Source organism: Varroa destructor, unplaced genomic scaffold (genome assembly GCF_002443255.2).
Source record: "Varroa destructor unplaced genomic scaffold, Vdes_3.0 BEIS01000005.1, whole genome shotgun sequence".
NCBI lineage: Eukaryota > Metazoa > Arthropoda > Arachnida > Mesostigmata > Varroidae > Varroa > Varroa destructor.
In genome coordinates this window covers 39,396,852-39,422,018 of record NW_019211458.1, presented here as the reverse complement: position 1 = coordinate 39,422,018, position 25,167 = coordinate 39,396,852, and the positions used below count along the sequence as shown (strand labels likewise).

The 25,167-nt window shown below is 41.9% G+C and overlaps 1 protein-coding gene across 18 annotated transcripts in view; it reads left to right on the top strand.

The window, feature by feature from the left end:
* LOC111250837 (uncharacterized) overlaps positions 1 to 25,167 on the top strand; it is a 182,166-nt gene that overhangs the window by 99,872 nt on the left and 57,127 nt on the right. For 6 of the 18 annotated variants that reach the window (XR_015328209.1, XR_015328208.1, XR_015328210.1 and 3 more), the window contains 2 exons: positions 22,450 to 22,532; positions 22,668 to 23,058. The exons of 2 other annotated variants lie outside the window; for them this stretch is intronic. Coding sequence is in view for 3 of the 16 variants with exons in the window: in XM_086989955.1 (XP_086846081.1) it covers positions 22,450 to 22,464 (15 nt within the window). In the remaining 13 variants the exon portion in view is untranslated. Of the gene's footprint in view, positions 1 to 14,538; positions 15,098 to 17,578; positions 17,751 to 22,449; positions 22,533 to 22,667; positions 23,059 to 25,167 lie in introns of those variants that run through there. 10 more of the 18 variants (XR_015328198.1, XR_015328207.1, XM_086989953.1 and 7 more) reach the window with 7 other exon arrangements.

The following is a 25,167-nucleotide window of genomic DNA, read 5'->3' as shown; positions in this document are numbered from 1 at the left end:
AATACAGTACCTTTGATAAACCAATGTTTGTAACAGCAAAAACAAGATATAATAACAATCGCACTTGGCTATAGTCATCAAGTAAGCTAAATGAATATATGATAAAATAATACGTTTTTTTTATTCAGCTTAATAATATTCAACTCTTCACCATGACACTGGCAAAATACATGATAGTAAATTAAAAACCAATTTAAACACTAACTAACTTCTTCGGGAGTTTCTTGACTAAGAAGTTACTACCATGAAAACGTTGGGCAAACGCTTAAAAGTTGCTTAATACCCATATGAACGGCTAAAACTGTTGTAAAATCCCGTTACTTTGCCCGTTGCACTTCTCCTTCGACGTAGCCCATGGCAAAATTCGAACATTGCAGAACTGAATTCGGATCGTGCTCAAAAACAAAGGGACTCATGTTACTTTCGAGCGAAAGCACCTACATCACGCCTAAAGCACATAAGGCCATTGTGCGTTTTACTAGGCTAAAAGTGAATAGAATTTTGGATCACTCTCGACATATATACGCTAACAATTGAACCTTTATTGCGGCGCACGTCAGTGGTTTAAATTTAGCCGTACTCAAAAACTGTCAGCATTAAATTGAATAATTCAACTCTATCACGTCCGAAATTATTATCTTTGTCGTCAAAAAAGATGAGGTAATGCCCCTCGAATGTTCACTGGTGAGCAAGATCGTCCGCGGTCGAAGCACGGAGATGGAGTAAAGTGGTTCTCGTACGCTAATTTCTATCAGGGTTGGCATTTCGACCAGTAGGACTCGGTGCTCAAGTCGCCTGGGTCCCTCTATCTCGCTGGCAGTCTCCTGGGAGTTACCTACAAACTGCATCACTCCCGTACTATAAAAGCAGCTGTGCCTCATCACTTGCATTTTGCTCCCGTTTACTGAGAGCAGCCTCTTTTCCTCCTCTCGACTGCTTATTACGTATGCATGGGCAATGGTTTGTCGTGGTCTACATTGTTTAAAGCGCCATCCTTTTGCCTTCACATTACACTCTAGCTGAATATTACATGGTAACGTAGTGATGCAGCTAGCTTCGGGTAGAGAGCGAGCTTAGGGGTTTAGTCGTGGAAACTGTCGTTGTACACGTGGAAGACGCTGGCCCTTACTAAGTGATGCTGGCTATGTGTACACCGGCCGTAAACGCTCTCCAATAAACCCACAGCAAATCTCCTTTTTTGTGTGGCGGCTGGCAAAATCTTTTTCACAAAATACAATGCAACTTCTGGAATTTTTCTATGGCCATCTGATCTGTGTGCCAATTGGGCGTTGTTGGTGTACCAAACGAGTCCGCGAGGAAGTCTCACAAGGCACTAAGTGCTTCGCTGTGAAGTTTCCCCTTCGACCATGGGCGTTTCGAATCTTCGAGGCCATCCAGCCAGCCGCTAGGAAGTGGCTGATGATGTCTATGTAACAGATCAAACAATATTAGCAACATCACGGTGCCGCATACGTCGAACAGAGCGAACAGTACAGCGTTTTGGAAACACCTGTTGCTGCCATGTGGCGCTACTGTTGTAACTTAGCGAAGTTTTTTAAAGTTGACACCTCTCCGTGGGGATAACCTGTTACGGGCAATATTGTCGGTGGCAAGGTAGCGACCAATTCGGAATCTGTTAAATGTTATGATATTAACGCTGATAAAACGTAGCTGCCCGGTGAGCGGGAACTAAAAAATTCGATAATTTGAAAAAATGATTGAGCTTCAACCGACAATCGAATCCGACGCCCCAAAGTTCGTGCTTGAAGTTCCATCATACCGAGGCAAGCTACGCAAAAAGGTCTTGTTCTTTTTTACTTCCATTCACACTTACTTCATCCTCCTTCAACGTATTAGGCATTCTTCAGCGTTCTTACGTTATCTATCACTCGATGATATCTGTGTCCCTTGCATCTTAATTTTATATTTCTTTCGATTCCCTTTTAGTCATCACTAATTGGTCGCTAATACCCTCGCACCGTTCTTATGATACTCACCGCATGCCTACAGTGTCTGATGACAGGGCCAAGCTTGGTACGATCGTAGCTGTCTGCGGCCATTATGGCTCAACCAAGCATTGGATGGTGGGAGCATTTCGATGGGGTTTTCTTTTCCTCCTTTCGCCATTGCTGTTGGTTCTGCCAGTATGGTAGTCCGAAGTCGTGGTCATGACAACATTCCCTAGATGGGTTCTCTGCATACATAAAGCGTCCGATAGGGCTTTCGAAACGAGAAGTAGTACAAAGAGCTCGTTGTGTAGGACGCCGTTGGGATGTTGCCGGGCGTCGAGAGGTCGAGAACGTCGTGGCCTTGCCCTGAAGTGGCTGCTGTACTTCGAACAGCGTACGCCGCTAAATGAGGAGACTAAGGGGATCTAGAAAGTCCAGCAAAGTGATTCCATCCCTCTCTCTGCCCTAATTACTCGTTGGCTTTGTCAGCAACACGCGAAGTAGGTGGGCGGGCTCGGTGTCGACGACGGTAGGAGAGCTGGAGGATAAGGCGGTAACGAAACGTATAACGTATAATGCGTACATGAGACGGAGTAAATCGACTTAACGCTTACCAGCATTATCACGGTCCCCTTAACATGGTGACGGCAGACTTTGGTGGACTAGAAAACGTTAAACCTAACAAAGACCTTACTTTATTTCAGATTGGTATTTATGATTACGCTTGAAATATACGATGCTTGTATTGATTTTAAAAACAATGAATGTATACAATGAACAAAGGCGCAATGAATGTATACTATCATACTGGTATACAACGAGGTACAGTTGAACATTTCCTTATCTATATAGTATGGTACTGATAATCGTAGTTCTTATCGACAGCTTCTATCATATCAACAAGTGAAATTGTCTTCGGAAAATTTATTTGTACAATATGTATTTCTTTAATATATGTCAGATTTGTTCTACAGTATACACAGCCATAGAGACTCATGAAGTTCCATCAACAAACTTGGCATATATTATTCTAATTTCATATCCACATGAGCAGTGTTTTTATCCAGTTGCCTAATGAAATATATGGATGCAGATCAAACAACTTCTGCATTTCACTTAAACAATCATGTTTTCTACAGTTTTATTATTATATTACGGAATATACGCATGCTGCGTACAATATTTCATCTAAGTGGCATACCTGTGGATGTGGAAAGTTTTTTTTTTCTTTTTTATTGAACAAACGACAAAAGATCTAGTTTATTGTATGCATATCAGTGTTGATAATTTTGAAGTTGCGGCAAAGTAATTGAAGAAAATCTGCAGGACCCAAATTTTGGACAATTGCAGTCGGAGTTATTCAATATAGTATATACCTACCCTGTTTGTGTAACTCTTCTATGTGATTTTAATGCTCTTCAGGCCAACTCTATCCTTTATGTTATCGATCGGATTCATTTTAGACAAAATTAGACTTGTTCTGCCTTTTACTTTTGTCTTTGCCCCAGAATGGCAAAAGCGGAAACTGCCCTGCTCTGTGGGATCTGTCCTTCAATCAAATTCACAAAAGGTCGTGGTTGGTGCTGTTATTGTTAACAGTGCAATAGAAACAACAACAGGAACACTAATTGGAGTCACGTCGGCTCAACGAAGGCCACAGCCGACACGCGATATCCACTGAGAAAATGCTCTGACTGTACGAAAAGAGAAAGCGGCGTGGGGGTGTTTAGGGGTAGGTGGGAGCTCTTATGCTTTATACCAATTGGTCAGTGAAAAAGCAAGAGCCACCTTAGACACGAACCGCGAAGAAACATTGCTGACTCGGACTACCTGCAGTTGTTGCTGTTATGTATAAATGGTCCATCAGTGCATTTCATAATTAAACAATAAAATATATATAGAACGGGCTCTTAATGTAAAAAAAAACATCAATTGCGTTAATTTGAAATAAAGTATTTGACAGGGCCAATAGTTTGATGTTATTATAAAAATTAAGGAATTTAAACATTAAGGATCCAGCAGGTTTTCACAGTTCAGCATTAGGTCTCTCCTCTTTTGTTTATTGAAGACATTGAAATCGATTATCTTGAAGTTGTTTTATAAAAACTTTAGTGACAGCTTAAAGTTCATCTATGAAATTCGAACAGATAGAGGGTTCAGACGGCAATCAATTGCATTCAACAGCCATAAACCATATCCATAAACTCTAAAATGATGAAAATGAGAAACCGTTCAGTACAGGTCCCGTTCGTTATACAGTCGTTATGCAAACTAACGCAAAAGATCCCCTGCCGTAATGTGTTAATACCTTTTGCGTGGATTCTTCGCTCATCTGACGAACAGATGCTTCTTATCCGCTCTCTGCGTAGCGAAGCGCGGATTCATCTATCTGTCCTCTGGCATCCATCTAACTGGGGTGTTTGGTCAGGATGCGTCTTCTCACCATAATGGATTTCTTTCGCTAAACGAGTACGCATTTTTAGAAAAAGGCGCCAGCACGAGAGTACAAGTTGGTTCTCATCAAATCTAGGGGCGTACATAGAGCGCCTGGCCAGGCTATTCAGATACGCTAAGATTTCAACATCGAAGGAAACTTATAGACAGAGAGGGTAGAGATGTAAAGGAATGCCGTAAAACATAAATCCGCTTTTGAGGAGCTAGTGCGGACTGCAAAAAAGGATCAAGCGAAAGGCTACTCAGTGTCTAAACGAGTTTTAAATTGAAAGCCAATTCGAAGTTTAAATCCTGTCAGAAGCTCCCCACAGAACCTATTTCCCAAAAATAGCCATTTGTCAACAAGAAACTGAACACTTATTTGACCATGCTGCTAGCAGTGGGCAAAGACCGAGGGTATAGCCGGGGTGGGAGTGGGGGTCCGACATATAACGAACTCGCCCGATCGTTTGTTTTCTCTTGTCTTTGACTCGTCTTGAAATTCACCGTTTTGTCCTTGTTTTTGATTTTGACTTTAACTCCCCCTTCCCTATCCCGGCCTGCCTCTCATCTGCTCGAAGGAAGTCCCTCCGATCGTAGGGACGATGCTGGCAGCTTACTGCAAGTTTTGAAACGGGGGCTGACATGTTTCCAACACAATGATGCCGAGGCTTTCAAAGACGAAAACAAAGAGTGGCAGCAAGAAGAAAACGACGAAAGGGAAGATTCAGAACAAGCGACCGACCGACAGATAGGCGGAAAAACTTTTGCTATCCCCGAAAGCGGTTCTCTATAGCCCAGCTCATACAGAATGTGGAGCAAAGACCTAGTGGCCCATGATCCTACTCGCCTTGTCCCTCCACCTTTAGTGATCTCCGAGCTGGTCTGATCTGTCTCAGCTTTCGCCCTCGGGGCGCATCGACGATTTCAAAAGGCGACTGTCACGAACAGAGACCGACTTCGTGCGTCCGCTTCACTGCAACGTCCTGTAATCACGATGTCAGCCGTGGCGGCAAAGCAGTGGCAACCTCAGCAGTAGTGCTACTGCAATGTGAGTGACTGCGCTCTCGTGCACAGTCTGTCCTATCGCCAGTCAGTCAGGCTACTACAAAACAATTTCTTCTTCGTCCCAACACTGTTATCGTTGGCGCTCACCGTTTCTTATGATCCGATTCTACTTATTTCTTGTGCAGACGCAAACAGCCAGGCCTTCGATGGCAGCACCCATCCCGTGCTCGACCTACGCTAGGCGCCACCGATCGCTCAGACGAACAACTAGCTCTTTCGAGTTAATAGGAAAGAAGCTCACATATTCTTTGCGTTCTTTCTTCGGCAATAGCTTCCGGTGGCGTGGTCAGACGAACTCGGTGTTTCCCAGCGTTTCATCGGCTCCACGTCCTGTTAAGGCGACGCAGAGTAATGAATATACACTTTGCTGCCGACTATTTATACCTAGCACACCTAACCTATGATATCTTCCCTGGTCTAGTGAAGTCAGTACATCCGTTTTGCCCATGATTTTTCTGCTTTGTCTCTATGACGGCTTTCTTCGGGGTAGCCGCTTTCGTACATGGCAGCGCCATACATGCACAGTACGCAATGCCTTCAATCTAAACCGGTGAATACACTATGTACGTAAAAACGTTCAGTGGGCAAAAAGATGGTCCAGATACATCTAGTATAATATCGACCTATTTATGTACGGAGCGCTTTCTTTCCCGACAAGCAATAATAGCAGCAAGAGAGTCAACTTGTGCAACAACGATGACAGCGTGATGACGCACAGAGCTTTTACTTTTTCGTACGCAAAAATGTTATCAGTCGTTGGTCGTGGTGAATTCTCGTATAACTTACTGACCTTATCCTGAGCTTACTGTCATAACCAAGAGCCCTTTGATTTTGTTCCCAAAAGATTTTGTTGGAGTATAGACTACTTTATCATGCGTACCTCATTTGCGAAATAAAAATATCAGCAGCCATCGAAAGACGATGGGCCACCTTGTTTGGTGCGCCTAGCCACCGAAAAGGAAGGGGAAAACTCAACAGAGGCCAACGAGGCGAGCGCGCCCAAAGGACGTTGTGGACGCGAGGTTTGGACAACAGGGCAAGATGAACCTTCCCGCTCCATTCAGAGGTAGTTCATTGTATCACTTCAAGCTGACAACGGCCTGGGACGCGCACCATATGTTCTGTATCCTGCTCCGAGGAGCTGTATAACAACAAACGAAACCAGCGAAGCATTTTCTTAAGAAGAGGCTGTAATGCCAACATACCCAGTTCACATTAAGGAGAAACAAAAGGCGAAGATTCGCGCGTTAAACGACAACAGACCGGCGTAATAGCATAGTCTAGAAGCGTGAGGACGTGCTAGGAACAAACCAGACAGCCTCTTGGGGGCCTGTCAAGAAAGGGTTGCGATGGGAGCTTTTTCGGGGCTTGTGCTGTTTCAGTTTGGCTGAACCATATTCGATGTTTATCACTTGTTTCCAGTTCTTTTATTCACAACAATAATTACCGTCCGGAGATAATGACAGAAAGCTAATGAGGGCGACGATACTGAACATATGAAGTCGTTAAACAAACAGCTGGAAGGAAAACGTTAACGAAGCTAACACCGAATCAACAACGCATATCGCGGATGAGGATATAATGCGAGCGAGTTTTAAAGATAATTTCGAAAATATTCGGTTCACTAATGTCGTTACTGTTTTGCAAGAGCAGACGACATAAAATGGGTCAGGCAAAAGAGGTACTGAAAAGCACTCGTACTCAGTTGTGCGGCTTCACGAATGCATGCGGTATAATAGAAAAAGCGCACAATTATTCGACATTTCTGGTGAGTGTTAATTACTGCATTAGGATTCATTGTGTCCGAGACACTGCATGCCAAAAATCAAAAGTAGGAATTTCAGACCTCACATAGGTCCTAACCTCGTTTAGTTGTATGATTATTAATAACCGTACACACAGCAACCCCGTGTTTGGTGCCCGAGGTTTTTCTTGTATCGTTCGTTCCGTGCGAGATCCTCACTGGAAATTTTATGTTAATGTTGGTACACATGTCCCAAAAGTATGCCCCTGTAAGACGCTTCAATCCTTACAAAATCTGAATTGACTTTTAGAATGACAGCCTGTTATACAAGATGTTAACAAACACTTTGTGGAAGGTCATGAGGGAACTTCAACTGCGTCAATCCTAGCTTTTCTAAACGAAATATGTAACTTGAGTTACTGCTCCGGTCTGGCCCAAATAATCGGACTTTTTCCGGAAATTATCCGGAAATAATTTCTGCCGGTTTTAACGCATCGTTACACAAATGTCACATCCTTTGGTAAGGTACGCTGATGAGCTCGGTAAGTCTGTTTGAAACCGTAAAGATTTGCTATGAATCTATGTTATGGATTTAAACTACGTTGAGTAAAAGCAAGTATTAACTTGTCAGGTAAGCTAGATCATAGTGCGCCTTAATATCGAGCAGCGAATATTTATAAAGTGCCTTTCAATAAACAACCTTATGGTCGATTGCCGTTGGCCTAAGGCGTGCCTTTCTAGAAAAATGTCCCTTACGCCGTGATCTGATCGTTGAATTCAATTTAAAAGGTCATTGATTTTCCTAGAGAATTACGTATCTTAAACAGTTGCTAGTGAAACGATTTGGCTGAAACATATCATAAAGACATATATTTCCGCGGTACATTAGCGAGTCGCAGAATAGGTTATAGCAAAGAGAATGTCACCGTTTGAAGATGACCAATAAGCATTCCCAGGCTGTGGTCATTATTGTCGTACAGATTTCGTTACGTTAAACAACAGGTACGAATTATTAGGTGTTTCCATTGTTTTCATAACCGGCAACAACGATCTCGGTTGTTGTGGTTGACAGACAAAATAGAGTGGATCCGGGAAATCAATATCGTTCTACTTATTCCTTGCTACAGGCGCTGCGTCTCACTGACTTCCTACGCCACTGCTTTGCTAAAAACACTATCACCACTATGCCAATAACAAATATATGGGTCTCTTTACTGCCGTGGTGGTGTGAGCTGGAAACACAAAAGCGCCCACTTTTTGCCTATAGCCTGCAATCTTATGGAATACCTACTGCGATACTGGACATGAAACATTTAGTATAAGGCTCAATTTTGCATATCAGACGTATATTCTAAAAATTTGATTATACGATTCCTTTAGTTATTCTTTATTTCGCTCAAATATACATTTATTACCGTTAACTTAGACGGTCAAGCCTCTATCTAGTTGAAATAGACCAGGGATTGCTGCTTGAAGCCTTGCCAACGACACGTACGGCGTAACCTGTCGGAAAAAAGGAGGTTATCACTCATCGTCGTCTCATTGAAGGAATAGCGAAATCGATGCTTATAACTAGTGTAATCGCCGTCACTTGAGGCTTTCCAATGCTCACTGTTCAAATTTAGCATAGTAGTTACCGAACTGACGGGTCCTTTTGTCCGCTTTCGGAGCTCTATGTTGTATATGTTTAAAATACATTAAAGCATTGATAGTCTACCGCATATATAAGACGAGGAACATTACATCGACGCAATTAACATTATACATTTCACAAAAAACAAGCTTATTCTACAAAGTTTTAAGCTTTCCTATTGTTTTACGAGGACATTTAAGGAAATTTACCATTTGTGGACAGTGTCACATATTTATTCGGTGATCTTATACACAAATGGAACGCGGTTACAAGCTTGGGGAACTTAGGCCAACTACTAAGTCCTATATATATGATATGCAATAGCCAGTGTTGGTCTCTCAGATGACATCCGTTTTGCATGGATCATAACGGCTATGTTTTGAAACGAATTTGAGATTCGAGGCCGATCCTGCTTCTAAAACGACTCTATAGTTTAGCAGATGGGTCGAGCTAAGCGTCGTGACGATGTTCGTAACGGAAATAAGTACCAGTTTAGCTCGTTGCAGCATTGCAACCTACTGTGTTTCTACAATATAATATGGAACATTTGAATGAGTGAATTCAGAATCGATGGTGTCATTAAAAGGGCTATTGAGATCATTAAAAGGCCCATTTGAGAGCCTCTCGTGGAAGCTAGCAACTATCTTCTCGTTCAACTCTCTACCATATCTATACCAATCGGTTGTTAATCGATCGAACGTAGTTAAATACCGCTATGGTAAATTTCAACGGCAGGACATCATTGTTAGCTCTATTCTAACTGTATTTTCATAATACAATGAATTTTACGTGTAGCTTATGAATGGTGAGCGCTGCTGTAGTCTAGGGCGAGGAGGAAAAAACTGCGGGTGGAAAAAACACCCGATGGGTACCGTTCCAACGCTGAAATCTAGCTAGCGGGCCCTCTTCAACCGTTGTTCGCTAGGCGTTCTGCCAATACGTTGGAGGTGATTAGTGTATGAACAACAGCATTAAGATCAAAACAACGGCAGGGGGTCCATAGTACTAAGCTTCGCTAATGGTACGCTATCTGGTCGGCCTGCATATTCATAAGGCTCTACCGAGAAAACGCTGTTGTAGACGGTCAACTAAACACTAATCGTGTCTTGGCGTAAAAGCAGAATAGAGACGCAGTATTTTTGTTTGCATTGTTACTGATGATGTTACACACGCCGCGACTGTTTGCCTGGCGATGGGAAGTTTTCCCGATTGTACACAGCAATAGCAAGTGTAGTCATACCGGCAGTAGCATACACCTGCCGCACAAAGCCCATAAGCAAAAGGACGTGTCCTCACAGTCGACAAACATTGACTTCAATAGCACTTCTCGTAAGAAGAGGCGTTAGGCAAATTGAAACAGCGCTGGATGAACGAAAGCACCCATGTCATACGAATATCTGCATTGAATAAGAACGACTTAAATGATCCCTGCTCGAAGGAGGCGACAATGCTGTTATCTTAGTGCCCCGAAGTAGGACGAACCGATCGGATCATTTTCTACTCTGGGACAGTTTACGTTCGTGAACGTTGTTGTTTTCAACATAACGGCTATGAAAAAATGTTCAGGCGCGTACTATTTCTTTGTTATTTAACACAACTAATACATTAGGCGTTAATCAGTGGAAAAAAAGTTGATTCGCACGGAAACTAAACAATGTACCGCTTCAGCAAGTAAGGCCTTGCATCACGTACATGCGATCGGCTTACCTGATACTGGCTACTACTGTCTGTCTATGAGAATAGGGCTCGAAATATGGCTGTCTGATATCAGAATTTTGTGAAAACAAGCCTATCAGACCATTTTTATATGACCACATCGATTGCGGTATGTTTCTCTACGGCGGAAACGAAGGGTACTCGTTGTACAACTGTGGCAATAATAGCCCACGGGTTTCTTTGTAGACTGGAAATGTATTGTGCTATACAAACGTCGTTTACATTGCGGCAGTCAATATATAACGATAACATATGTATGAATATATCAGGAGACACCAAATCGTATTTAATTTAGCTGCTCTATGGAGAATCCCGTTGAGTGTTCAGCTCACCTCGACATGTGCCTAGCAGTGAGGTTGGCATGGGATATGGCCGAAGAGCGTTAGTGCATAGTTTCATTGTGAAACAATACTTTTACCTAACCTTCGGGGATAATTTTTCTATTTTATTCAAATAATAACTGTGAGAGGCAGCAGGCATGGTACGATCCGCAGATGCTGGTGTTCTATTGTAAATACTTAGAGATTATTTTAAATCTATGAATTTACGTGTGCCCATGAAAAGCTCAGAAAAAGATCATTGCATACGTAATTATTGCCTTTGAGGACAGCTTTAACGCTTTCTCGAACTTAACCTACCCTAGAATGTAAAAAAATCATCTGTTATGGGAAACGTCTCATGTAGTTTAGTTTGCATCCATACGTTCGTTTTCGTCACATGTGATGATGTAAAGCGCTACGCCAGCACAAACCTTCACATGTCTTTCTTATAGATAAAGCTGGCGGTTCATTCATTTTTGTCTATGCCGACTTTCGTTTTGGCCCTCAACTTGCTCTATTTCATCACCAAAGAACGCAGGTGGCCTTGTCCAACTCGCTCGATCGAGCGTAACGTAGCCGAATTTATGAATCGAGTTGATCACGAGAACGGCCGATGCGACCTATCCTCAGAGCATTAGAAATAGGCATCTGTTTGGTACTACAATGCAGGGAATACGCAAAGGCTATACCAGAACTAATCTACATAGAGATTGCAGGCATCACGTTTCTATTCTATTACTCATTGAGTTCCCTGCAATATTACCGTCCCAAACATGACTATAGAAACAAGCACCACATTGCCTAGAAAGGATGCTGCCTTTCTATGAGACTTTGTCTCACTACTGACTAGATCACCTTTACTACCATAAGTATACATAATAAGTCTCCGTAAATTTCAATATTATTTTTGCAAAATAGACAGCTCATGAGTCGGGACTGATGCCAAAAGACCGCCTGCCCAGTTATGAAATAATACAAAGATTAAAAAAAAAAAAAACAACAAATAAAGCGCAATTCGATGGAAGGGCACCGTTATTGTTGAAGACTAACAGTGGCGAACAACAATGTTGACCTTAGTTAAGAGAGAGTGAACGTATAGCCTACAATAGGTGTTGAAGAGGTTACTAGAAGTTCGAGTTCGGAAATCCTTCTGGCTTCGAGCTACCAAAATGCGGAGCAAGATTTCGTCCTATAGTCGCTATAGAGTACACACATGACAAGACAGTAGACGTTATTGGTTAGATATATGGCAAATTACCTTTTTGCAGCTTCATTTTTGTAGGTCAATTTTGCGAACCAAACTTGATCGATCTTTCTGGGCAGTTTGATTGCAACGAGCGTATATTCCCCCGTAATGGCGTGGTCCAGCATCGCACGAATTGTGAATCATATATAAAGACCATCAAATAGCATTTGTCTGCCCGATGTAGGCGGCTTCAGAGGCTGCTGCGTACATTTCTTATGGCTGCGTCGGCAATGTGCGGAAGACCTACGCGGTATGAAGTTGCATCTGTTTTGTGGCATTGGAGTGCTGTCATGTCAGTCTTACCTTAACGGACCTTCAGAGGTCCGTTCGCTCATGTTATGTGTTCTGTAATTTGTGTTAGAAAGGCCCCGTGACCACGGATGTAGCTCTGGCGCAGTCGCTCGTTCGCAATTCATTAATTTATCACAAAATTACAGATAACAGTTGCGTTACTTGTTCAGTAAAAACAAAAAAAACGGTAAATGTTAAAATAAGACCAATATTTTTTGCTAAAAAAAAGCTTGAAACGAAGCGGCTTACAGTCCAACGATTAACAGAAATATATATATATAACTAATGAACTGTACTTGCTTGACGTATAATTAATTGTCAAGTTCATATATGGTCTATGTAATAATTCTACGAGTGCTACCCATTTCGTTGGTACGCTGGCCTCTCGTCCGTCACCAGCAGGTCGCTGAATATCAAAACCTATTTTTATATTCAAAAAAATTTGCTTCCGTTAGTTCTACGTAGTAATCTACCAGATATTAGTATGCACACAAATCCCTCAGCGTGCCAATTATATGTAAAATATTTTAGAGTATCCGCTTTCATCTCCGCGAAAAGCGCTCCGTATTCCTTTGCACTGCAATATAATTAGTTATATTGATTTGCCAAAGAGTGCAGGTGGCCCTTTCAGCTCATAAAAGCCCGTTTTCATGGGCAGTTTCTCGTTGTCGTTCGCTAAACCAAAAACCTTTCGCCGGGGTAGAACGACTCGTAATACGGCACTCTTAAGGTGGGGGCGACTTAGATATCGGACGGCATTTAATATCGTCCATACAACCAGGCATGCGTGCGCGTCCGTTATTTTCGTCGTTTCGTCGTCAAATTACGTTGCTACGATCGCGGGAGATCATATCTGATGATCTAGTAGCCGTACGTGTCTCCTGTTCAATTTCTTACACACTCCCTTACTTTTTTCTGTCTCCCTTTTGCTTAGACTATTACCTTTATAGATGCTTGCTTTACACACGCACCCGCCTCGCCCATACCCGCAAAACCTTCTGTTGTAGACATGCTTTCCTATATGCCTCTGATGGACTGCCCAGGTTCGAGTGTGTCCATATGCAAGTTTCTGCTTGTTGTTCAGCGTTGAGCGACGCACTGCAAATTAGCACGGAACTTAAATAATTTGTTGCAAGACCTTCGAAGAAGATCACTTCGGTATTCTATGACCAATCTCTTTTAGACCAATGTCTCAGCCGCCCTATATCGTCTCGTAGCAGCCGCGCTAACGTAGCTGTCTTTTTCTCAGTGCCCTGGTGGCAGTAGCCGCTGAAGCACCAGTCGTTATTATTGCTACTTCACTTAGGCAGTCACTATGAAATCCGACAACGCAAAATTTGAACTGTGGAAAAATAAGTGACCTTTTGTCACTCCCCGTCTCCCTGTGTCGAGCCCTGGAGTTGTCCTTCGCGTTACACCGACCACCCAGTCCCCTCTCCACGTTTTCTAACTTTTTGCACTATAATAGCCATATGTAGGAGGACACACCGTGCTGGTACTCATAATTCACTCCGTGTCACCTTCTATAAAGCATGTGGCGAGAGGCGAAGCGGAAGAATGGAACGGATGCTCTAATAATCTTCTACTTCGAAGGATAGAAACGATAATATCATCAAAAAAGTTAAAACTGTGTAGGCAATCATTGCTAAATTCTTCTACTCCAGTTAAGTTAGCCTATTACAACGAATGAGTTTTTATCATTGTTCTTGCAGTTCTTTCGAGAATTACAGCTGGAACTTCTGGGTGTATTATACGCTTTAGGTAAATAAATCTCATGTTTTTTTAGTGATTCTATTTGCCTACCTTAGAGAGAACATATGAGGGGAACAACGGCTACAAATTAATGTTTGTAACGCGCATAATGTGTGCACTGTAAATGGTACGCCAGTATCGATTTGGCGAACAGTTGATGATACGAAATTGAAAGGTGTTTAATGCTATTGCCTGATCAGCAATTGATGACTCCTCTAGTTGGTTTATTTTACCCTCGAGGAAAAGGCTGGGCCCATCCCTAGTATGTCAAGCAAAGTTTGCTGTTTGCCCCCATTACTTGATCTTTTGGACCAATGATCAAGCTGCGCTCATGTCAATCCCAAAACACAGAGTGAATATAGTAAAGTTTTTCTTGCCTTTTTCAGCTCGATCTTGAGCCAAGTTCCAATCGCCCATCATCACGTGCTGCATACTAGAGCCTTTGCAGGCTGTTCGTGGACGAAGAGAACTTGCTCACTTCGCTTACTACTTTGCAAGTCATCTGTACTCGAACAGAGGCGGTGACATCGCACAGGCGACGGAGGGACTAGCAGAAAACAAACCCAAATTGATTTGGGCATTTCGACGCGCCCGAAATCAACAGCTGATATATGGGATAAGCGATCCATCGTAATCAATATTTCACCCATGCATGTGTGCCTGAGTTTACGTCAGGTTTCTCGTAAAGCTGTATTGAAAATCGCAGTTGTCCGTCAGCAAAGCAGCTGGCCTGTTTCGCTTAATCAACATATATAAACAAATAACTGACAGGTGACCACAGCTTCTACAGTGGAAGCCGTAGCGAAACGGCACTTGTATACGAAGAGTCCTGCTTCATGTCCAACAAGGAAAAGGGGAAACGATTAGTTATCCTTTAACATTGGCCTTAGGTATTCGATCTGCGCAATCTGGAGGTGCCGGCAACAAAAAAAGAAACAAAGAACAGTGAGTATCAATCAGCTCGCTTGTTCGATCGATACTTTAATGTACAATATAGGATATTATTAGTGTAAAATCAGTGGCAATTGGAATGAGAGCTGCGCCTGCGAAATTAAAATCCGGCTAATTCTCGCGCTACACTATCTCAATAGATCTACACTTGGGACGAACTCGTTCTAGGTAGTAAGATCTTAAAGGAATAGATCCTCAACAGTAGTGCCTTGATCTGCTTTGTCTTGAACCCAAGCATAAAATTATAGTTCTAGTAGTGAAAAGACTACTTGCAGTCTATAGTACTTTTATGAGAAGCGTCTTCCCAACGTAAAAGTTACTTTTGATGCACAAAGTACGTTGTTTACAGAAAGGAAATGGGACATGACAAAAGATGTCTAACAAGTAAGTAACGAAAAAAAAAAACTGTGAATGCTCAAGGTTCTTATTTCTCTACATACAAAGGCCTGCCCTGTCGACCGTGGACGTGTCACCAACGGGGCTATTACGTCCTGTCATAGGGTTTTTATTTATAGCATTTACCCAAAGTGACTATGATCTGTCTTTGAGATTACAAGATAGTACTGACAGTCCGTTATAGAGCGTTCCATCACTTCTGTGAACCTTGAAATGAAATTGCTTTTCAGTAGATGCCCATTAACAAAATAACGGTTACAAATTGGACATAATTCAACAAAAATGATCGCAACCTTCAGGAATATTATTGGCAATTTTTTTTTTCATGATTTCTATCAATTATCATTAATTTTACCACTTCACAAGTCTGGACAAATAATAATAGCCAACCGTCAGCCATAACTCATTTGACATCTAAATAATTTTTCTTATAGAACCCATTCAAAAACTCTTTAACCTGAGTCGTCTATCACTTATCAATACCAGACGATTACTGGAGATGCTTCGATATAAATTCTTGTAAAACTTTTCCCGGAAATTTTGCCCGAAACCTCAGTAACCCTGAACATACGGCGTCACTGCTGTAAGGCGCTGTCCTAAAATAGGCGTATGTCGATGACGCTGTCAGAGGGCTAATTTTCGGATGTAAGCGGTCTAGTATTGGTCAGTTAGCTTTGGTTTTTACTAACAATTGCCCATGTTGTTTCAGGCAGTTTTCACCTAATGACATTTCGCTATGTCGAGTTACAACTCATAGGGGCATATCAGCGTTAAGCAGAATGCAGTATTTTATCGAAAGCTTTCTCGTAAAAGTTCTGCCTACCGTATACGGAAGATAATAATAGTCGTATACTTAGCTTTCTCTCATAAAAGGTTTTCGTTCAATGTAACATCCAAGTAGTTATCTTTCTAAACGTCAGCTGATGTCTCAGATGGCTTCGGCTTCCTCTATTCTTCAGTTACAAATACCCGTCATAGCACACTCTCAGCGGACGATGAATAATTGAAAGTCCCGATAAAGCCCTTCTAGCCAATCTAACTTTTCAAAAGTTATTTTTAGGCATAGCAATTTCATATGGTGGAAATCCGCACAATTGACGTCGCTGCCTGTACCGATAGCTACACTTCTATCTGAAGTTCGAAGCCCAAAGCTAAAAGGTAGCAGGCTCACGTTGAGAAAAAAAAAGAGCATCCACTTATGGCTAAAGAATGTTTGGTAATTATATCTAGTACAAAAATTAGCACGTGGCCATAATAATGAGGTGAGGTTTAATCTATAAGCTATGTTTCTTATGCCCAGCACCAGCGGCGCCTTCAAATAGAATTCGACCAGTTGTGCGAGTTTATCTACGAAAAATATCAACTAATTTGCTTTACAGCCTAACTCGGAAGCGTTAAATCGACCTAATTATTAGTAATTACATCTTACGTGTACGTTCCGGTCAACTGAAAAAGGCTTCTTGTCCTGAAGATGTTCACAATTGACTTTAACAAATACATATAACGAGAATTAAAAGAAGATCACTAGTAAACCATTAAGCTATAGATCAACCAAACACTTCGGAGAGATTCATGCTCGTGTTATCTCAGAAAAATCAATTCCATTGTTTATGTACATATAATATCTGTACAAAATGCATCCATATCGTCACCAGCAATTACTCTTGCTGTCCTGGTGGCTTTCTTCGGTCTGCAATATTTTAGCTGCCGCCTCCTTTGTCCCGTCCTGCACTCCCGAACGTTATTATTCTTATCGATAGCGATGGTAGTTTTTTTGCTGGCAATAACAGACGACGGGTCCGCCCAAACCATGGACTCGTATCCCAGATGGGCAAGCAAACCGGCGCTAGGCAATTGCCAACCGGCCAAATGGCCAATCTGACAACTTTGTGGGTGCCTTCAGTTGCTGTTCCATCGGTTACCGTGCTGCTTCGCGCCACCACCTTTATCCCCCGTTTGTTCTGCCCCTGTGACGTGTCTGTTTCAGTCTAGTCACCCAACCTCAAAGTTGACAAGCGTTGACAACAAACTTGCGTACTCCAATTTTTGGTTTGTTTCTGTTTTCGTTTTTATGCCAAGCGAACTATGTGGTCCGGCTGGCTTGTCTTGCGAGTAGCAGTTTCGATAGGTCTGTCTATACGACTATGTAAGCAAGAGGAAACGGTCGGAGGCATCCATGCTTTCTGGACCAACGCCGTCGTTTCTCTCACTTAGAAAAAGGCCCAAGGAATTGCGCAATTCTTCTCCCAAGGTAAGTTGTAGGAGTTAGGATATACGCAGGGGGTAACAAAGAGTCGGGATCATAGGGGTATTGATAGTGTATGGGCTAGGCCGTTTCGAAAAAATCTCTTCTGCTTGCGTCTCCTCCATAGCCGAATCTTGAGTGAGTCAAAGACGTTTCATTGGTGATGGACCAGGAAGTGAACGGGAAATTTGTGGGAACTTTCTAGAGCTTGGGTTTACGCCCTTCGCACACACACGAGCGTTTCCTGTTACGAACTAAACAAAACTATTGTTGCCATCAAACTGTTCGATCACTCACTTCAGCTCGCAGTCCTTAAGCCGATCCATCGTGTTAGTACATGATTTGCCGACCACTCTTAAATCCGTTTCCCCATAGCAAACTCACCCTCTTGATAGAAATGAGCAACTCCAACCTACAATAATTCTTAAATTAAATTAACTCGATGGACTGACGAAAGTTAGCACGTTCCTAGGACCTGACATTTTTTCTATACGTAGTAGTTAAGTGAATATTTTTAAGGATAGGTGCATTTTAGCAAAAATTGTAGAGGCCTCAAAGCACAGAACGTGGGAGAAATTGATTGAATCAACTATATTGATGTACGTTTGAAAACTGCTAAGTCAAATAGCGTTTGCACAGGTCCTTTTGCCTACGTAGAGGCCTCCACATATATGAATCCAAAATCCAATAATAGTTGGCAATCCCGCCAGAATAATGTGTACTGTGTTTAACTTTTGTCATTTTTACGTTTATAACGTGGATTTCGTGCTAGTGAATATATCCCATATGTATCAACATTACTAACACATTTGGTGGCTAGAGTTCCGATAGTACTTTTGAATACGCTTAAGTAAAGTTTCAATACCTTAGTCTATTATCATTATTCTCTAGTCTACTGAGAAAACTAGATAGGTTGCGCTTACCAGCTGAATAAAATGGTCTTTGGGACCATTCTGCAATGTTATCTCTTCACAGAAACATCCCATTTCTCCCGTGCTGGCCCCTTTTCAGCGCACTCAATAGCACACACAACTAGCAATTAGTCCCATATGCAATATTGTCCTTTGTCCTCTTGTAATTCTGGTCTCCCAGATCGGTCAGGCGATGGTCAGAGGGAATTCGATTAGTTGCTAGAAAAAAAACAAGTTCAGTTGGCAGTCTAATCCATCTATCGCTTGTTAGATCCTATTGGTAAGACCCGTCAGAAAGTCGACCACTCAATCATGGCTTTCTCCTACAGCGCATTGATGCAGTGGTATATCCTACCTGGCAAACGATGTATCCGAGGGCGGAGGGGGGGGGGGGGGGGGGGCTTTTGATATACATGATTCATAATTAGTGGGAATATGGAGATTCAGGCGAGGCGTTTGGCTCAGTCACTGGATCAACAAACCTTGCTGTGTAAACGCGGTAACGTTGAATTTGAAGCTCGTTTAATTGAGTAGTTAACAAAAAAGCTCGGCTACTAAAGTTCAGGTCGAGATTCGTCATGAGGCATACGCGGAGTTTTTGAAAAATCATGTGACCCGAAATCATCACACCCGAAAACCGCAATAGAGACACCATACGAAGTGTTAGAAAAGTACAACGCTTTAAGGTCTGAGTTTTTTTCTTCCATTCTTCGCCATAACGAACCAAGCTCACACGGCTCGACACAAAATTGTATAGCTGTCTGAAAATGTTTTAAGCTTTTCATATTATAATAGCGTTATAGTGGAATTGCGTATTGAAGAACAGAAGTTACGTGAATGAGTGTAGCCGGACGACTTCTGCCGTAACTGATCAGATCTTTTTTCGGTGCAGCCAAAACATGATTGTATTAGCAAACACTTGTATCGCACATTTAATATGAAATAACAGTGTTTAATCCGTTTTACGCACTTAGTCATATGCCATACCTTTAACAAGGACTGAATACTACCATTGGCTTTTAATAGATACTGGTTAAGGCCAATGGTCTAATATAACGGATGCATACGATTGATCACTACACACCGCTGCTTCTTGCCGTTCGAAGCGCTTTAGCAATCGAGCTCTCCTGTATAGGCAAGATTTGACGTCTAAGTAACGTTGTTTAGTCAGTGAGCTTTGTTCTTGTCAGTGCTTCTTGCTGTTCTGTACCGTCTGCCCTTCAATTCGACTAATTTGGGCAAAACGTCAACTGGGGGCGACGAACCATTTAACATAAGGTACCGTCAAGTGGTTTGGCAGATTGCCAGGTGCGCGCAGATCGCAAATAATACCATTTAGAAAATCGCAAACCGATTTTCTTTAAGGGTTCCTCGTTGGGTTCGAACTGTTGAGTGTCGTTCGCTATCATTCCCTTTCTGTCATTTTGTCTGCCTGTCTTCCATTTAGCAAATCTGTATGGCACAGTGTTATGGTGTCCTTATAAATAAGGCCATCTTTTTATCAACTAAAACGTGTGTGTGTGTGTTCTCTTTTCCTCAATGATTTACTTTGTAGACAACTATCCAACGAATCGCTCTTAGGCTTAGCACTGGTTTGATCGTAGTGGCCAAAGCAAAATGCATGGCAAGTGACCCTAGTGTTTCTTTGAATGCCCGTTAATCGGCTCGACTTTATTTGGCCTTGGCTTCGGCCGACTGCCACCTAACGGTGTCACCCTGTCCACAGGAGATCCTTTACTCTTTCGTTTCTTGCTTTTCGTGGAGCAACTAATTCCGTACATCAATGTGTAGGTGATCCCGTCAAGAAACACGCTCCATTACAACCTTTATCTTTCAATCGAAAAGGTAGCGTGCTGGCACTAGTTTCCTGCCTACAAAGGGAAAACTTCGAAGCCGTTGCCTTGCTCCCGACTTTCTGGTCAGTTACACGCTATTTTCTCTTACAAACAAAGCTTTGCTTTGTACGGCGCCGTACAATCAAGGCGTTCGCTACGAAGGAATACATTACATGTAACGTGTCGCCGTCCATGGATTCCTACTACTTGCCCCTATCCGAACAACAATGGATAACAACGTTACCTAACCAACTGGACTTCACTCCAAATGGCCCTTTGTCGCCCCCCGCTGACACACGTATATTATTACAAGAAGCAGCGTGTCACTCTTCAATCTCTTCGACCAGTCCACGAAGTTGCGACCCTTTACACTGACGCACCCGACCTTACAATGCTCTTACACTACTCCACTCCTCTCTATGGTAGTCTTCTGCTACGCACACAAACTTTCAGAAGCAGACGTTCGCCAGCGTGTTTCCCTTTCCAGCTCTCTGTTCTGAACTATTAGATTCCTTCAAAAGGTCACTTTTGCTCCTATTGAGATAGCTGTTTTGATGACAAATGTACAGCTAAATACCTTTCCTATAAGCTATTAGAAAGGCAGAGAGTGACGAAATGGGGCAACGATTGTGAAGTCATACAGGTGACGACTTTTGAAAGCTTCTACGTGTGCGCGCTACCACTTTTATATTGCTTTTTGTTGCTTTCTGGTTTATACTGAACGCAAACACGTACCCGTTATTAATGTGTTAGTGAAATTTACTAAAATAGTTCATACATAGTTATACTTCTAGTAATTTCTTTCTATCTAGTAAATATCTTTCTAATAATCTCCAAATAAGAATTCGACTTAACGATATCTTTAATCAGTTGTTAGCTTTTGTTTTTCTACAGAACGAATCAATCATGAAACAGAATAGTAGTAAAAAATTATTTTTGTTTTGGTAAAAAAAATTACAACTGCTCCTTTAAGTTACTCAAAGGAGTTTAAAAGGTCGGTGGCGATCAGTTCGTAAGAGCTAACTTCAAACTAAGAGCTCATGCTTTCAGTGTCCACCTAAAAGTAGTAGGGGTAGTTGACTATTGGCAGGTTCTTTTACCAAATTGTTGCGAAAGCTGGCTGGCTTCGAAAGGCCATCCAAAAGGACCGAAGTGCGCGAAATTGAAAGACGAATGTGTGTGTGTTAATCGTGTGGAAGTTTTCATATTCTGCGGAATACAGTTTCTATCAAAACAACAATTTCTATCAACCTACTGATCGATGTATCCGCGCCTCGAGTAGTGCCAGCTATTTCGATTGCCATACGCTTTTAGCTGTTCACGTCCGCTCTGTAGTTAAGGGAGGGATGCGGCAGAAAGTTGGAAGACACGAATTTATTGCTAGTCCGGTGCCTGTTTTCCCCTATGTCGGCAGAAGGGGCCGATTACGACTTTTTGCGTTTGCCGCCTAGGCCAGCCGAACCCTGCGTAGAACCAGTTCAAAAATTCTCGTCTATCTCTACCGGGTCTACTAACTGGACGCTATAGGGAAAAATCCAGGCTATATCTCAAAAATATTTTTCAATAGTAAAAATCATGCAAGGTTGAAGGTCAAACAATTTTCCAGCGATCGAGATCTAATAAGATCCCCAAGTTTTCGTTAAATCGTTATTTATTGACAACTGTAGCAACTAATGTGCGAGCGATAGCTTTTGTAACTCACGTGATTTAAAATTGCACCGTTTTATTGACGAAATCAATTTATTAAATTGAAACAATGCATCGATACTTTCCCTAGGTAATTCTGCTTGGCTCGTGAAGATCAACGGTGCGGTGAAGTTACGTTTAATATTGCTGCAGGATAATTCTTTCCATTTAGCTTACTTACTTTACCACATCATGCTCTATAGTGATCCGATTCGACAAGTTTGTACCATTTAGGCAGAAATTCTGCTATTAAGGCTTAATGCTATTTTTCAGGGTCTTGAGAAATAATTCTGTTCGCCGCTCGAGTCGTCAGACAGGAATGCCCTAAATAAGCCTCGACCAATCGCAGCTTCAATGTAATCTCTCATTCATATAACTAGCATTATCTATTCATATGACTCCTAAAGCGGTCTCATTGTGTCCTCTTTGGGCTTTGTTCATTTGTAAACTTGATATTCACACATGTCTGCAGTAAATGTATATATTTTCAGAAGTGGCCAACATTTCGTTCAATGGCATGATGGGGCAGGTCTGCGTGCGTGAATTCTTCTGAGATCTCTCTATCAACAAAAGGAAAATCCAAATTGCCCCCAAACGTGCCTTTCGTCGTGCCCAGTTTTACCGCACACGCGAAAGTAAGAGTAAACCATTGGAGCTGCTTGTCAACCTGGGTCCACATGCACGATATAAATAAACCCTGTGGACACCACACAAACTTTACCGAGTGAATCATTTGAAGAATTGTTTTGTGATAGAAACTCTGTTGCGCATTATATTGGACGGTTCTCAGTTGAGGACACGTTCAGTAAGCTTTGCAGTGGATGTAAATAACAATCACCCCTTTAAGCCTAATAAAAAGTCGCTAGAAAAGATCCATTTAAACATTGCACTTATTCTTTCGTTGCTGTTCGGCTTCAAAACAGTCTTATAGAGATATGGAAAGAGAAGCTATGATTTTTTAGCGTACCTTTTCGTATTTCTGCTCATCTATATATTTTTTCCATTACGAGAATGAGACATCTAAAGTAGCACAATTCAATTTAGATGTCAATAAAATAAACTATCGCTCCAGGCACTAGCTAAATAGAGTCTAGAACTTAGAAAATCGCTAGAACTTAGAAAATCGCCACGGCCAGGCCATGAACGTTCACGGTCTGACCGAATATGACTATTTTCAAAACTCTCCAAGCTGCGAGCTTTGCCCATCTTTCTATCTAGAATATTTGCCCAAAATGTTGAAGTCAGTCGAAAGAAAGACTGTTGATACGTTTTGTACTTCAAAAGATTTCTTCCATTATAGGTATGACCAAACAGTAGTGAAGATTGATGCCAATTAGTCCTTGTAAAGCTGTAACACTCTATGTTTGCTTGCTCGACGTTTACAACTTGTAAGACCACCGAAGGTCAACACGCATATCGCATCGGAATTTACCCATTGTTTAAAAGTCCAAATTACTTTTAAAATATTTTTCTCAATCCATCAAAACATATCCGAGCTTCAACACAGGTTTACCTTCTTTGAATTTAGGTCGCGCCCTTGCTAGGAAGAATATTATGCCGTTTGTAACTAAAAAATAAACGTGTAACCTTCATGAGAGAAAAATATGTAGTTTGTACGACAGGACGATTTTTGCTGGACAAGCGCGTGCTAATTAAATTTCTGATTAATTTATCAAACCACAAAGTTACAATAGAACAATTTCCCATTAATCTCGCGAACGGTTGAACGGAAGAATGCTTGCTGGTAAATTCAGGGAACGCTGCTAATCAGACACCTGAATTCTGACAAATGCTACCGCTCTCAAAGCCTCAACTTTAGAAGAGGCTTATGAACGTAGTTTCTGCTTTAAATTTACGAGATCTTTATCAAATCAACTTTGAACTTCCTTTCGACAGAAAAAAAAAAGGGAAATATTTCGGATCTGGAAAGTCGTAATGCTTAGAAAAGTCTATCTTCATTAAGAACTGGTGCAATACGCAACCCGTTCGAAAGGAAATTATGGCACGCGTACGCATATAAAGGCCAAAACCGTTTAGCCTGCTCAATAGCAATCATCCTGGTTGTTGTTACACGACGGCAGTTACGTATACAGATAAGTGGCAAAGGATTCACGACGAGAGTTCTTTAAGCAATACGAAGTTTTTATTCGACAGAAACATTGTAAACGGAGCCAACTAGCAAGCTTCATCTTCTCAAGACACGCGTTCCGCTCTATAATTTATTCCCCATAGTGTTTTTGCAGAATCTGTTGGCTATGCTGTGTCCGCCGGTCACGGACCAATTTCAGTATATCCAATAAAAGGAAGCGGTCGAAGTATAGCATTCTGACAGCGCAGAACTGGATTCTTGGAAGATCGTATCTTCTTTCACGTACAGGCTTGGCTGCCGCTTCTTTTCTCTGTTTGCTTCAAAACAGATATCACTGTTATGTACCGCAAAAGAGCCAGTTCGAACAGAAACACAACTAGACGCACGTTTAAACGAGTAATACTGCATCGGTTCACGTTAACTCAAACACACAATCACATATGAATACACGTACATCAACAAAGACGGAAGTTACTGCTCGCTTTGGACTATACACACCCAATTAATTACGTTTGGAAAGCGGCAGTTAAACTGAGTTAAAAATGCCTCATCGGCCTCGTCCGGGCCCTAGACCGCCGACCCAAACCTCGCCTGATTGGACAAAAACACACGACACACATATTGAACAAACAGACTAAGGCTAAGGGAGCAACAAACAACGGCACGCTTTTTTGCCCCCAGCGAAGGAGCGGCAGTTGCTTAACCGAAAGATATGTCACGCGATCCGATAGCAATAGTGCTTGGTGTGGCAGCCACTCATCAGTCGAATGATAATATATAGGAAACCTGTAAAAGGAATTACTTTCAGTCCTCGCGACCTCATGTAAAAGGTGAATCCGCCAGCTGCAAAAGTGCTTCAGTAGTATCTACCGTACTAGATTGTCCTACCATTCGTTAACCCA